This window comes from Triturus cristatus, chromosome 8 (genome assembly GCF_964204655.1).
Source record: "Triturus cristatus chromosome 8, aTriCri1.1, whole genome shotgun sequence".
NCBI classification, from domain to species: Eukaryota; Metazoa; Chordata; class Amphibia; order Caudata; family Salamandridae; genus Triturus; species Triturus cristatus.
This window is the reverse complement of record NC_140591.1, coordinates 834,227,748-834,244,458: the sequence shown is the minus strand read 5'-3', so window position 1 is coordinate 834,244,458 and position 16,711 is coordinate 834,227,748. Positions and strand designations below refer to the sequence as shown.

General features: G+C 42.3%; 1 protein-coding gene across 2 annotated transcripts in view; it reads right to left on the bottom strand.

The window, feature by feature from the left end:
- The window catches only part of ARHGAP6 (Rho GTPase activating protein 6), a 1,083,331-nt gene that overhangs the window by 323,071 nt on the left and 743,549 nt on the right, over positions 1–16,711 (bottom strand). For both annotated transcript variants that reach the window (XM_085622292.1, XM_085622293.1), the window contains exons 5-6: positions 16,075–16,270; positions 9,575–9,630 (exon numbers count right to left, since the gene is read on the bottom strand). In XM_085622292.1, coding sequence (XP_085478418.1) covers positions 9,575–9,630; positions 16,075–16,270 — 252 coding nt within the window. The remainder of the gene's footprint in view (positions 1–9,574; positions 9,631–16,074; positions 16,271–16,711) is intronic.

The following is a 16,711-nucleotide window of genomic DNA, read 5'->3' as shown; positions in this document are numbered from 1 at the left end:
TGGGAAGGGCCTGCAGATTTGTGGGTCAGCAGAGAACTAGAGCTGTCTTACTTTAGCCGCATGCTTTTAAAATCAAGGCTCCACCTTCTTCCCAGTGTGATCTTGATTTCTCGTGCTAGTCCCACTGGCTGCAAAGCTTTTTTTTATTCTTAAAGGAGTTCATCTGGTAGTGGGAGGCAATGGCGGTCAAACTTGATCCTTGTGTTTGGAATCAAATTGACGCCGGAATTTGGGAAATCCAGACTGGCAAGTGCATCTATTTATTTTCCTTTAATCTAATTTCGGAAGTTAAGCACGTGTTTCTTAACACATTTAGAAATTGTACATGACTTGTGATTTCAGTGTTCCCTAAAGTACATGGCGGTGGTACTTCTCTTTTTTTTGTATTGGAGCATTTGCATAGCACACACTACGTTGCTGAAGTCTTAGCCACATGGGTAGTGCATTACACCTTCTGAGTGTGCGGTTGGAAGTGTGTTGGCTTTGCTTTTAGCCTCTGTGAAGTGTTTACATGTTGTGCGTATTGACCACTGGGGTGCAGTTAAGCTTTTTATGGGAAGCATTGCTTAGTAGTGTGATGGATGTGATTTTTTTGTTGTTGTCATTTGTGTTATGCTGACCGCTCCGATTAGTTCTGTAGGTCTCTTCATTGAGTCAGTAGTTTTTCTTTTGTGTTTTAAATCAGATTTATTTTGCTGGCTGTGGCAGGAGGTTGTCTATTCTTTGATCCTATGGCTTGGGAGGGGTGAAGTTTACAATTGTAGCTGAAGAGAGGGAATAAGAGAACTATCTGCCCTCATAGAGTGCGTTACAGTCCTTCTTTAATGTTTTCCATTATGAGATATCAAGTGAAGAGGATTTTCAAAGTGTACTGCATTGTCACCTTCCTTTTAGTCGTTCTAGGATGCTGAGCTCAGACTGACTATTTTGGACCCGCAGGGTGGATTCTGTTGGAGTCCTCCATTGAAAAGCAATTTGTAGCAGATCTCTATGGGCTTAATAAACCTGTTTGGTTATTATTGAGTGGTTTGTTATGCAGGCTGTTATAGTTTGTGCCGATCCCAGGTTCCACAATCCTTTCATACATTAGGCCTGTTCCATTGACAATTTTTTAATGAAATATTATATAACTTAGTTTCCCTCAAAAACATTGAACCATGCGGAAAGGAACCATGCCTAAGGGAATCCTGTGTCCGCTGCTAGAGAAAGACAGTAGACATTGATGTGCACTTTAGAGTTGAAATTGCAATGGTTCCGAAAGGGTTTGGGTTGAGTCCTTTATGCAGATAAATGTACAGACACATTTAGTTATTTCATTGTATGCCAGAACACTAAGTTAATATGTGTCATGTGAGCTGTTCACTCTCAGCACAGCCTATTGAAAATTTCCACCCCATTTCATTTGAGATGTCGACCACTTTCCCTGACCTTGTCTGCAGTTATGCACTACTGTTTTAACCTGGAAAGCTGTTCAAAACACTTGACTGATTAGAACCTGCATTTGGGAGCTGTTGTTTCACGAGGCGTAGTGGGAGAGGCTTCACTTTTGCCTGTCCTTTTATCTGTTCGAAGTATATTGTAAGGTCAAGGTTGTTTTCAATATACATTTTTTTTAAGGCAGCACCTCACCCCCCGGGCTGCTCAATTCAGACATTAGAGTAGATAACTAGTTCAGGCATAGGCTGTAATAATGAGTTTGTATCAAGCTAAATATCATCTCGGTACTAAACTGTATAAAAGTGAAACTTTATTACACCGCTTGATATCAATCCATTTGATCCCTGGATTTAAACTGCGACATGCTTGTTGAACACTTTTACCAGATCAACAATCTTAGCTTTTTATCTGTTTTTCCGGTAAACCTGATGCTTTCACAGCCAAACTTAAAAAACAAAAACCAGCTGATCGTCAGACATTGCTATTGGTGTTGTATGTTGTCCACATGGAATTTTGTTTCTGCATCGCTTCACAAATCTGCAGGCTCATTAACTGGCAGTTCTTCTGTCTCTGACATCAGTGCCCAGAAGTTTTACTTATGTTGGCTTTACTATTAAAGGCAAAAATCATTCTTTTAAACAATATCGAGTGAGCTCTTAAAAGCAGGTTACTTATATTCAAATTCTAAAGCTAACAAACAACTTCACATTATCTGTTGCATGGATATATCACCCTCACAGGCCGGCAGGCAACAGTTGATCCCGTAACCTAGAAGTTCTCTCCTCTGTTACGTTGAAGTCAGCAAATTATATTGTGTTATGCGATTTTTAACATTCATTTCAGCAATGCACCTTGTAAAAGACCCTCCTCCCTGATGGAGTATTTTAGGGACATTCATCTTGTAGTCTTCCTACTCATGTCGCAGGACACTTGCTTGGTCCACTGTTCTCTGCAGGATATCCAGACCGAATGCCCAATTCCTTTAGTATGGTCAGACCATCTTGCCATTCCTTTCACTATCTCAACCCCCACTATGCCTAGAGCTCAGATGCACAGGTCAGTCTCCCTCTCTGAAAACTGTTCGAAGTTTAATACCTCTACTCTGAACTCTATGCTAAAGACAAACCCTATGGCTTTGAGCTACTCAGTAAAGGCTGATTCTTCTAGGCGTGATAACTGGTTTAGATCCTCACTTGATTATCTGTTACTCATCAAACGTGTTATCAATTTTACATCTCTTCCTCCCGCTCCATAGTTTGAAAATGCATGCACAAAAATAAGCTCCAGGGACAAGATGGCGGGAGCTCCAGGGGCAAGATGGCGCTTGAGTGAGTTTCGTCACCATTCACCTCCACTCCGCTCTGCTTACCTGCCGGAGTCTTCACCGATCATCGATCACCGGCATGGAATACAATCCGCCGGCAGAATCAGGATGAAGATAAACCAGGCTAATCATAAAAGAAATCGCCGCAGAGGATAAGGAAAACGGAGCGCGAAATGCGAGGACTACCAAATCCTCTCTGCACACGGTGGTTCTGAAGACCTAACGGAGCCCAGAGCCGCCGATGCGCGACAACCGGTTCCACACGCTGGGAATCCATCGCTCGGCTTCTGCTAGCAGGGGATAGCGGAAGGATCTGTTCCAGCTGCTGGCTAGGGTTGCGGAGCAATGGTGACACAGAGAGAGACCGCGAAAACCATTCCAGAGAGCCCATGGCAGCGCGAGGAGGTCGTGGCAGGGCGCGCCTGAATACATTATGTAGCTCCCGCAAAGAGAATGACTCCAAGACTGAGGCAGCACCAAAGAAGATAGATAGTCGTGCCAGCAAAGGAGCCAAGCAAGAAAAGGGCAAAGACAAAACGGAGGGTCCCAAAGGCACTCAAACCACCGATATGAAAGGTATGCTGCCGGGGGGGTCGGGAGAGAAAAAGCAAGTTACAATCACCAGTATGTTTTCCCCTATTGACAATGACAAAGGGATGGGAGCGCCTGCTGCGCCACAAAAGGATAAAAATATAGCTATTCAGGAGGTAATCAACACAGAAACCCCCCAGAACTCCCCCTTAGCTATATCATTAGAACATGTGGAGGAGGGGAGGCCATCCTGGGGATCGTGCGATGAGAATACAGTCCTGGGGTCGCCGGAGGAGCCCTGTAGAGACCCCCAGAGAGGTGAATACTGAAGGGGGATACAGCAACCAGCAAGCCTAGGGAAATGGGGCTTGAGGAATCTCAATGGATAGCTATTAATAAAGGGGCTATCCCGAGAAAAAAAACAGAAGAGTTTTGAGGCAGGATATCTCTCCCCAGATTCCATGGAAAAGTTTTATTCTCTGAATGAAGAATCAGCTGAGTCAGAGACTGGGCTCTCTAGCAGCAGTGAAGGGGTGGAAGGCGAGGATACCTCCACCAGTGACTATAGTCCACAAGAGTAAAAGAGAGTCCAGAAAAGAACAAAATGGGGGTCGGAAGGGAAGAAGCATAGACACAAGAAAATCCTAGACGAAGAAGGAGAACTTGGATGGGACTACTCTGCAACCGAAATGCTATTCCCCAATAGCCCAGAAGGAACAGGAAAACTCTCAAAAAAACAAAAACCTGATCAGGGGGCGCAGAAGACCCAGGATGAAACCGCAGAGCCGTCTTTGTCAATGATCTTTCAATGCTTGTTATATTTGAGGTGGGCAGGCATATCATTGGTCAATCTTCCATTTACAACTATATAATCATTATCCCTATATGCACCTAAGAGAAGCTTGCCTCTCTTACCTGCTCTACAGGATGGAGGGAGAAGAGGACTTAGTATGTTTAATGCTTCCTTCCGTTTCATATCTGCAAACAGGCTGACAGCACATCGGAGATTTTTGTGTTAAATTTCCCACAATTATCAATTTAACAATTTTCTCTCTTTCTGCAATTTGGGGGAAAAAAGATTGAAAGAGCTAATGAGGGATTCAAAATTTGGGCCAGGAGACACACAAATATCAAAAAGTAAGTACTGATCAATTTTCGAACCCTCAATGCACCTGCAACTAAATAGTAAATTACTAAAGGATTTATATAACCAGATATATTCTGTGCTGAGGAGAGTAGCAATTCCTCCACTAGCGTGGCCTTTCCTTTTAAGCAGGACAGCAAATAATAAAAGAATTTTCACAGTCAAAAGGAATCTCACACCAGGTCTCTTTACTGAAAAGGCAGTTGCAATTTTCTAAACTCCAATTTACAATATCCTTGGAATTAAAAGTAACCCTAGATATTTCTCATTTACAGAATTCAGTAATTTAACTGAGAAAATATCATTACTCCTTATCATCCTTAAAAAGCTTATTTCTGACAAACATTTTAATAACAGAATGATTCAAGTAAGAAATGTCCTCATCAAACAATACAACAAAATCAAGGGTCATAGGTGGATCATTCATTTCAAAAACAGAATATGGTGGTATTTGAGGAAATCTAGTTGCTAAAATGGCAAAGGGGCATGTTCGGACAGAAAGCATCAACCATCTAACCTAAGGCCTTAGTGATCTCCTTTCACACAGGTGGCCGAAATCCACTGTCCAGTGGTGAAGTGTGGAGAGGTCACCGATAGTGAAAGAGCTTGAGATCGATCCAGGGCTTTAGTGACCTGTTTATGCTCAGGCGCTTGAATGCCACTGTCCAGTGGTAAAGTATAAAGAGCAGTCACAGTTGGCAGAAGAGATTTAGTTCAACTAATAGGACTTGCAGGATATGTGGGGCCATCTAAGTTATCAACCTAGAAGGGTGCCTCAATATCAAATCTTACTATACTTGATTGCTTTATACAAATCCTGCCACGTTTCCTCTTGACACTTTTCTTCTTACCACTTAAAGTCTAAATAGAGGCATTTGTGGTATTAATATTACAGATGGCCTGCTTTTTCATGGTTAATAAAGAAAAAAGCTTGGCAGGTAATTCGAGAATTACCACTGGACATCACGGAGTTTAAATAACTCCTCTAAAAAAGGAGAGTCTGCGTCACTTTCAAAAGTATTTATTTGGGGAAAGCAAATCTTACTGTGGAACTTAGATAGTAGGCAACCTACTTGAATGCTAGTTTCTTTAAAGTCCCCTGTACGCGCTTCAGATCTTTTCCCAGCAGACCAACCTCCTACTTTAGTGGGGAAGTTTAAGAATTACAGATAAAGCGTCAAGCATATGGTCTGAGTTATTTGTCGTTTTTTCCAACAAACTCATAATGAAGAACAAAATTTGTTCCAGATAGCGTAATGCAAAGGAATATTGAATATAGTCCCCAGGGAGAGAAGTAGAGGCATTCAAATTAAGTTCTGGAGATTCAGATAAAATTAGGTACTGAAGATGCAAGTCTACTGGGAGAGCTGAAAAATAAAGACATTACTATTTTATTAACTGGGGCAACTACAGTAGTCAGAGTTGAAGAAACTGTGGGCATATGACAGTCCAAAGGGGGCAAAGCTGGAGGCACATTCTCTGGCAGAGTGTAAGCCAGGACTAAGGGAGCAGATGCGACAAACGGGTCCAATGATTTCCTTGCCAGATCCTTTTCCTTTAATGTTTTCTGGAAAGAGTAGTGTAGATTCAAAAGTCCAGTATCCCTCGGAGTACCATTTCTTTTGGACTCTACCCTGGTATTAGATCCAGAAAGTTTAAGAAAATAAGCAGGAATAGAGGAGAGCCGTTTTAAAGCTCCAATGTGATTGGATTTATTTCTAAGAGGTTTTGATTTAGTTTTCTGGAAAGTTCTGGTGAAGATTTGCCTCCCTGACCTCAACTTTTTTGCAGTCACTTGGAGAGGAGGATGTCAGAGGTATTGACTAGTGCTTTGGGAACTTTGAGCCTCTTGTCAATGGTGCCACCTGGCCACAAATTTGTTTTTCCCCCCGATAGTGAGGTAAAGGTTAAAGTTGCCCTCCACTGCTTCCTATCAACCCCTGAAATCTCTTTCCTGCCGCCGAACAGCTTTGGGTCCACATTCTGAGGAGATGCTAATAACTAGGGAGGTCGTGGGGCAGGATTCTTCAGAACCCACCTCAGGGTACGGTGATGTGGCCCATCACGAGCACATCCTGACGTAACAGACAAAGACCTAGAGGTTGGGCGGAGGGCAGGGGACAGAGAAAGCAGGAAGAGTGGTGCTGTCTGATGCTGGAGCAGGCAACCAGGATCAGATGCCCTACACTATGGGAGAATCCGAAGTGGAAAGCAAACAGGTGTAAGAACGTCGGCGGGCATGCAGGTTCCTCTAGCTAGCACAAGCTGCACTGGCCTAATGCCGGCTGTCTCTGTGCTGCACGAGACGCTGGGTTGCAGAAAGACACAGGCTACACAACAGTGTGAGCAGCAGAGCAGGCCGCTCAGACCTATCCTGGAACTGTTCTCCCAGCAGGAGAGCAGCGCCAGAATTGTCTGAGCAGCCTCTGCCTTTCCAGAGACTGCTGGGAGAGCTGAGGCAGCTGTCGGCTTCTGAGGCTGCAGCGAAACATACATTTAAAAAATGTATTTTTTTTCCCCATCCCCCCGCCCCCTCCCCCACTCACCTATTCGTCCCCCGCCCCCCCCCCCACCCACCTTCCTGTTGTGACATCTGCCACTGTCTTGGGCACCTCCCAAAGCCTTCTGTTCCCCGCTCCAGTATCTGAAAACATGGAGCGGAGCAACATTACCTGAGGGCCTTGGGGAGTGCATCTGCAAACTTCACTGTGCTACCCTCAACACCCTGTGGCTCGCTACACACACTGCCACTATCTCCTCCACTGAACCGCAACTCTAGGCTACCAGGCTCACCAGTTCCATACAGAACAGCAAATGAAAAGGAAAGGTAGGAAGCTGGGACACCTGTTACGCTGCTTGGACAAAGTTGATTCTTGGTGAAACAAAACAACTGTTTGCCTGCAAATAAAAACCATGATGCAGGGCAACAATGAAGCAAAATTATGGCAATTTCAGAGGTCTCTTTTACTGGATATGTTATGTTAGACAGTACTTGTATCGCGCAGAGCTACTCCAAAAAGTATCCCTGCACGTGCCCAGCAAGTGATTAGACGAGGAGAAAGCTAGATAAAAAGTAAGGTCTTCAGTCTCTTCCTTAACAGCTAAGGTTCACTCAGAGCATGTAACTCCACAGGGAGTTGGTTCCAGGCTACAGCACCCATCTGAGAGAGGGAGCTGCCACCAGTCCTCTGCTTACGAAACCTGGGGACGCATGCCATAAGCTTGGTGGATGAGCATAACTGCCTAGCCGGAACATAAAACCTGACTCTTGCGCTAAGGTATGCCGGGCCATATCCATAGAGAGCGGCATGAACAGTTACCACAATTACCATAGATTTAAACTGCACCTTCTCTTTCACTGGCAACCAATGGAGTCCACGGAGGTGTTGGCCAATGCTTACCCTCTTAAAGAGGTTCAGTTGTAGTCTGGCTACAGCATTCTGAACGACCTGGAGTTTATTCAAAAGATAACCAGGCAGACCAACATACAGTGCGTTGGCATAGTCCATGCAGGATGTGATCAAGGCTCTGGGACCCTTTTCTTTTATGTATATTTAACACTTCCTTTTCTTCTGAGGTCCAAAGAGGCCAAAAACACTCACTTCCAACGTTCTATGCTTAAAGTCCTCTCACTCATGCAGATCCATCCACAGAGACAAATTAAAAGAGCTCGGTTAGGACACCAGAAGTTGCAAAATGCAGGACCACACAAAACCCACTTGAATAGTTTTAAATTAGCTTCTGGTGAAGTTCAAAGTCCTCTGCATCATGGAAACCACCAGGGGAAAAAAGGTGGTCGTAGGTATCTGGCTCACACTATATGACTAAATGCGCCATCCAAACTGTAATGAACACATTATATGGCAGCCAATGCTCCAGACACAAAAGAATTCAGCAAATACTTGCAGAATGCAATACGCAACATTTAAAGCATGTTAGTCTTTAGAAATTGGAATTTCAGAGCAGAATTTGACGACGTTTTTCCGAAGTACCTGAAAAGCCCAACTATCCACATTGATAACGAACTCCATCTCAACAATGTCATTAAAACAGTCCAAGTTACTCGTGCTTTGTTGAACGAAATACAAAAACCCCTCCAGCACCCTGACAATCACCACAATCCCATTCTTGAGTGTAGCCCAGAGCTCATCAAGAAATGAAAACAGCGAGTACAGAATTATGCTAAATAATAACAATTATCGGTCTGTGTGTTTTTTTAACGCCCATAACCTCACCTCAATGAGTTTTTCTCAACCACTGCACCCTTGTATTTTTTTTTGTAAGAACAATAAAAAAAATATACAACACTTAGTACAGAACTCGTGTTTTACTTCGTATTCGTTCAACGATAAGGCCGTCCTTTCTAACACAAGTACTGTACTTAGTATCAAGATGGTAGGCAAAGGAGATATCACATCAGTATCCAGCAAAATGTCTCAGCGAGTCAGATGCTTGCTGCTTGTCCGACCAGTAGGTCATATGTCTGAATCATAGCCACAGGCCAGTTCAGCATTTCATCCTTCTGAGGTCAGTAAACTGAGCACCAACCTAAACACGGTTTGTAGTATTTAGAGATGGCAAGATTGTCACAATAAGTACTGTATAGTAGCAAGTCATTGTGATTGCTATGGATGGCGTGTCTGCTTTGTTAGAGGGTGGCAAATGATGTTTGAATGGTGAGGCAAAGATTCAGCATTTGCCATTGATTATCACACAGAGTTACAGAGGAGTGCATGCCGGTGATACTGTGGCAGTCGATGCCGAAGACTTTATCTATACAGGAAAGAGGGAGGTAGTGAACACAAGTTATAGGGACCAGGATTGTCAACCAACCTCCATCTACAGTGTCTGTATATATTTGCATAGATCTGTAGGTTTACTGCTCACTGTCACAACGATTATGGCAGACAGCAGGAATGCAAGCTATGTTTTGTGTATTGTGAGATGGGTTGTATAATGTGTGCATCTCCATGAAGCGACCATTTCATCATTGTGATAGAAGGTATGTGTAATGTTCTAATATAAGGCTCCCAGTTTACCTTTTGTACTGATTTTTACAGATAAATACTGACAGAAAACCATCTCATTGCAGCTGTTTTATACCGTACAGCGTGAACACGTCATTGGATTATTCGTACCTGTCTAACTCGCTTTTTCGAACTCCCGACTCTGAAGATGCCCACTGTCTGCAGACCTGCAAGGGAAGCACATCAACAGCCTCTTTAATTAGTTAAAACTCTGTTGGAAGAGACATCAAACCACAACATGATCAGCTGGATGAACTCAACTATGAACAAAAGACAACAATGCACCCCATTGTTTCCCAAGGATAACCTCTCCTTCTGAAATGCCTACACTATTTATCAAGTGATTAAGCACCACTTCAAAAGTGGATTGCCCTTAATCCATGTGCAATATCATATAATACTTCTTATAATGCCATTCCATCATTTGTATTAGGTAAACTATGCAGAAGTCACCAAGGTCCTTTGAGTAACCCAGAGCCAGATGTATAATCCGTGACCACAAAAAGCTTATATTGCAATTCAAATTACAAAAAAAGCCAACCACTAATTTTGTTGTTAGTTATCCATCAATGCAGCAGTTACGCTCAGCCAAGTGCGCTAAGTGTTCCAGTTAACATGATTGCCCGCTAGGCCTATGAAAATGTCATAAAGAAACAAAGCACTGATATTTGAAATTTCTTTTTGAGGGCCCCCTCAGGTTGCACATTTACTTTGATTTTTTTAAATAAAACTTGTATATGTATTTTAGATATCACTACAGTATATCTGAAGCAACACTTCAGATATGTTAATGTAATTAAAATGTCCACTTAGCATCTACAGAGAGGACCTCCTCCACTAATATAATTCAAATCAAGTCTGCATGCGTTGTATGTTCGTTCAGCCATATTGGATTGTTCCCACCAGGGTTTACCGATCTTTTCATATTTCCTCAGGCAAACTCTTGCCTTATATATGGTTTCTTCTTCTGTGACAAAGTAGTACAGGTGGAGCTCTTTTGATCCCATTTCTATTTTAAATGTCCCCCAAACTTGCTCCCTAATTCTTGATGGGGTTTCTTTAATTTCCGCATAGCTTTTAACTCCCTCTTCCCTTTGCTGATACGAATTAACTAAACCAGAGCAGGTCATATCACATCTACGCAAGAACATCTCATCAATTGCCTGTCACATTATCAAATGGAAAAAGATTCTGGCTTCACTGGTCTCAAAACTGCTGAAATCTCCCTACTCTAGAAGACCCAGTTCTCACTGAAGTAATGTGGAAACCTGAAAAGAGTGTAGGTTGGGAGAGGTGTCTTTGTAAACAATACGTCTGGTTACAATAAGTGAGGTGCTGCCTTTCTGTTCTCGAAATCAATATCCCTTCGGCTAGTGAACACAAGGATTGAACATGCCTTAATGAAACATACGGGGTTTCAACAGCTGTCAGATCAGCTCTCAAAGGTGCCAAGTCTAAATTGTTTGCCAAAATACCAAGGGTACTCCTTGATCTTGGCAAAACCAGATTTATGATCAGCGGCAACTGGAACAAAACACTTGATTAGGTGACTGACCGGTCAAGCAGCTGAGCTGGCTGGCAGCAGGGAAATGGAATCCCCAGAAACTTGATGCAAGGCTATGACTTATTTGATCCCTGGTGGATGCCTCATCCCAGACACACAAAATATTCTTCCCTTTGCTGTGTGGATGGTACCTGTACTTGCATTAACGTTTTCCCGATCTGTACTCAAACACTCAAAGATGTCGTAGTCCATGGCGCCTTCATGGTTTGGAACTCAAGTCCTCAACAGTGAAACATTAGTACATGAACATTTCTTGGTAGAAGCTTCCAAAGGAAAAACACCTGCTTCAAACGAAAAATGTCTAAATCACTAACAATGAGGGCTCAATCATGTCTGGTTAGACAATATAGGTAGGTGGCAAGTACATCTTGCATCACAGGTTCCAGGATGAAAGACTCGGCATGCGGAGATGGAAGGATGTAAACACTCAAGCCTCTCCTGAGTTGGAAACTAGACTGCTCGTGAAAAAATATTGAAAATATTCCTCCCCGTCTCTCCAGGGATCTCTAGTTAAGATGAAGTTCGTCCTGGATACTATTTAATTCAAAAGCCGCTGGAGCGGGCACTGGCAGAGGAGATTCACTCCACGAATACTAGAGAGGATTACAAAGTAGAGGAGAACATTCAGATGTGGCAGAAGGTGATGCAGGCACTCCTGGACGGGGAGGCCTCCGGGGAAGGCCAATACCTACATTTCTATTATGCGTTATAAGTATTAGAATATGCTGCTGAGCAATGTTAAAGAAGAAGTGATATCATGCGATTATTAAAAAAAAAAGTTTAATGGCATCAATATAATGTAACATATTGGGGGGACATAACTGTTATTCTTTTCATAGAAAAAATATGGGTTGTTTAACTAGTAGTTTCAGTGGAAAACCTGGAAATGTAAATAATAAAAAAAAAAATGCAAACCAGAGTGTGCCTTGCTGCAACTTAAATCGGGACACTATGAGCCTGGAGATAAAGCAGGGAGGATGCTGGCAGAACAACTCTGACAATGTGACTCCCTATCACACATCCTAGCTATCCACAATGCAGAGCGCAATCTTTTTACTCATCGATGGACACCATAATAGAGTTTGACTTTTTTGGCACTCTACGTCTCTGATGCTTCAGACACCGCTCTGTCACAACCTGGAATGGCAGCAAGGGGAGATGGCCATCAAAAACGGGGCCGGCGGCAATGTTTCAGTTAAGGATGGGGAGTACTCATTTGATGAGTGGACTAGTAGTAACCGTTAGACATTTTATGCAATACAGGACTATGAATTAAACATTGTAAAATGGCCACAATTCCCGTCTCTGAGCAATAATAGAGGAAAATATGAAAACTTTCTCAAGTAAAAACTGCTTATATTATAATATCGTCATATTAAATACCTAGAACAGAAACATTCAGACATATTATGCATCAAACTCTTGCAAACAGCATTATTAATATGCACTACGTAATATTTATTCATAAAAGAAATCTAACAGTAATAGACATTTAATTATTAACCCATGCAACAAAATAACTCAATCACAGCTGAAACAGTGCACGAAAAATAGCAGCACAACATACAAGTGGTGCCAACTGAAACGACTTGGTAGAGACCACTTCTTAATAAAAGTAAGGCCTGCATAATAACACACAGTGTCCATGTCCCAAATGTGACCAGGGGGCACCGGAGCCCCTACCACCTACTTCCCTCACTAATACTGCTCTTTACATAAATGTAATTCTTTTATCTAAAAGATAGTCTCTGTGTTCCAAGTACCATCTGACCATTTTCTGATGTACAGGGTGTCCATAACTGTCTGATTTGGTAGGAGCATTCGCTAAACCTCATGGTTTCCATCTAAACACTGAGCCCGTGGTACTGCACTACGCAGACGTCACCATCTTTCATGACGCAGACGTAGGTCTGCCCTGAGTCCTGAATGTCTGCATCAGCTTGATCAGCTAATAACAGGGTAACCATCCAAAGAAGGAAAACTCAAACTATGCCCTCTGGAACTTCATTTGTATGGAAAGTGTTCATTGAGACAATAGGCAACTCAGTCCTTCTAAGACCTGCGTATTGTTTTTGATTGGATTTAACTGTGATGCCTCAATAAGGACCCTACTTAATCTAGGCAGGGATCTCCTGAGTTTAACGAGGCTTCTGCTGCCTAATCGGATAAAGCAATTAATTAGAATGGTAAAATGATTCTAATTTTATGTTATGAGCATCAGTATGCTAGTCGCTGGGACATCAACACTGAAGGTAGTTTGGTTTTGTTCGCTAATTAAGTTTTTGATGAAAAGGAAAAATAAGCTGTGGAGATTGCTTAAACATTAGCTACTTATGTTGATTCTAGCTCGAGGTTTTGGTTCTCGGTGAGCTGGCACAAGATCAGGGGGTCTCTCTTGGCACTATCAATCTCAAATTAAAGCTAGAATAAGAGGTTTTGGTGGCAATTGGCTTGGCAATGGTCAAAGCGAGGTCCCTACCTGAAAGTATGACAACTTGATATTGGTACCACGTAAAGAATATACAAATTAGGAATGGTGTAATGGAATTCAGGTAGGGCATGTTAAATCACTAGAGCTTCTAAATCTCTCGTCTACGTTTCTTGGCCTGTGTCGATTTTGCAGTCAGAGTAGTGAAACCAATAAGATATGTTTACATTTACTGCATGTTTTCATACTTGAAGGCGAATGATCCAAGACCTTGTTAGTATCATACAAAATGGAATTGCGAACAAGAACTTGCTAGTACAGTAACGAATATCAGTGATTTCAATGCAATTAATACTGCTAAACGTTTAAAAGGTTTTTTAAAAGTCAAACGTATGTTGATCTGAACTGTGAAATATTTTTATATTGATAAGTAGAAATGGCTTTGTTAAAACGGTCAATAAAAAAGTGACAATTTGTACTCTTACTCTTAAGCACAACATGTAATGTTTACTATTTCACAGAGTGTAAGTCTTAAGTTATGTTGTAAAGTGTCATCAACAACTGCCCTGCCTGGGTGATCTGCTCACCACAGCCACAGTACAGAGGACTGACATTGCAGATAGAGTAATGATCAAGCTTGACCCTGTGCTCATTTGGAGGCCTTCCTTAGGTCCACAACAGAATGCTAGACATCTAGCTGGAGAAGCTCCGATTGCCTCACCTTGTCTATATCTATAATATAGTGGGCAGGATATTCTCGCTCACCTTGCCAACAGATCCTTGCCGTTACTGAACATGCCAAGTGCGCTGGCCTGTTTGGCTGGCTGCAACCCAGCACACCTGATTGAGTGGTGGAGATCAACATCCGGCCATGGCTAGAACCACCTCTTCATGGCATGTTTGGATGTTGGCCTGCCCTCAGTCAAATTCTCTTTTGTCTTTGTCTGCATATCTTGATTAAGCAACACAGCTTATACGGCAGCACAGATTGGAAGAGAAGCGGTAAACAGCATTTTTTCCTGTAGCGTGCAATGTACTAGGATGTCAGATCAAAAGGACTGAAACCAGTTTCTGCGATCTTCTCAATGATGGTGTTGTCAATGTGAGGCCTATACACCTGTATTGCACATTGCTCTGTGGTTATCCCTTTCTCCAGCAATGCTGATGCTAACATGATGCCTGTGTGCCTCTCTTCGTTATTTTGCGTTGAGCCCTTATTGGGCAGACACACGGTGCAATGGTCTGTACCTGCCACTGCTGCCCAGTTCCCTCTTTAAACTGGGACCACCGATTAGGCATCCCTAAAGACAGTAGTCTGAACTTGAGCAACCACTGCCACCCAGGCCAGGCAATGTGGTTATTATACATAACCATTGTAAAGGAATGTATGAGACTAAACAGAAATCGGATTAAGGCATTGAACTATGATGACAGGAATGATAAAAATACAGTCAACACACAGAGCTCTAGCGTTTGCATGAACCCTACCCCTGTACACCAGGATAATGGTGTAAACCTAAGACAACAAGTAACTACAGAGTAATAGAGATGACAATAGCATAGAACCTTGTAAAATTACTCAGCATATTATCATATTATAATGTTATATATATTTATCACATAAAAGAATAACACTGCTCGGACACTATCTTTCTTGTGAGCAATAGGTGTGCTATCTGCACAATCTGAACAAAAAACACGACCCCACCATCACCTATCAAGAGTAGGCCGTGATGTACACCTATGCTACCACCTGAAAGTAAACGTCTAAAGAGGCATTACTTGGTAAACCGGTGTGTTTGCAGTAGTGTCTGGTTCCTGTTTCCAAGAACAGCTGCATTTTCAGGATCAGTCAGACTCATGCTCAAGCTCAAACAAAGTAGACAACTGCATTTCGCATGTCCTTCAGATCTCGGATGAGAATTTTTGCCAAATCATACACACGGCAGTAGATACTTCAAATGATGGTCGTTTCCCTCGGCAAGGTTTTTCTGATCACATTTGCATTGCACAGCGTCTATTTTCTTCTCTGCCCTCATTTACACCTGCTTTGTTATTGCTCTCGATACATAGAAGAACTGATGGAATTCCCAGCAACAAATGATGCATTCAGGCGATATGTATCATGTCTGTTATTCATTACAAGGAGCTTTTCAAGCACTACACGAGGTAAAGAATCTGATTTACTGAATTATGATAATCATGGAACCCTGTTTACAGTGGTAATAATGGTTTAAAGTCTGACTAACACAATCTAATATTCATTTTAAAATCTAAATAAATGTTTGAAAAAAGGACAAAGATGTTGCCTGGGCTGAGGAAAATGTCAAAGATAACATTAATGCATGAGGAAATTGGGGGTTTCTTCAGATACATTTTGGGGGAAGGGAGTCCAAAGATTACAGATGACTGACAAACAAGTATCTCTGCAGCTAGCTCAACATGCAATTAACCAATCTTTTGAAGTGGTGATTTTGAATGGTGTACTCTAGTTCTTTACTCCACAGCCCAACACCGAATACATCTCTAGTGCAAGGGCGTGATTGGCCATACAAGCCTAGGATCTAACACAGCAGCACATTTCTCACCAACAAGGAAATCCGTAATCTTTTCACTTACCATTTTTCTCCAGATGTAAACAGCAGCTATCCACCAGCCTGGGAACCTGTCTATAAATAGGATTCAGACTTAACTTCTTATCTCGCTCTTTTTCCTTCTTGCTCTGAGCCTCTGCTGGTAATGAGAGCTGCAGGGCTTCTAGCAGCCGAGACTGATTGTCATCGAGGTCCGTGATGGAGTCCACAGACATTGCCCCCTGCCAGAGAGAGAGAGAAGTGGAAACTATGAGCACGCGGAAAGCAAGCAAAGGGAGTAAGTACCACAAGACAAACTTTTTATTTAAAATATTTTACCATGTGAAGTTCATCGCAAGGAAACAATCTGTCCGGTCATTCGTGCCATCTGAATTATGTTTGTTCTATGTTTTTTTTAAAACTCTGTTATGCGTTATACACCACTGGAAAATAGAGGGGGAGAACTGCAGAGTACAGTGAAAGAAATTCTAAAGAACATTACTTGTAATCTTTTCATTGAATTCTCATGAACTGTTGTCTAGGCTTACCTTGAATACAGAGTCCAAAATGCAAAACGTAAAACAAAATCACTGACAAAGGCAAGCGCCTATCGGTATTTTTTAAATCTTTAAACACTGGGGAAATTGATGGGGAGAGAACTAACAGTCTTGCCTCCACCACTT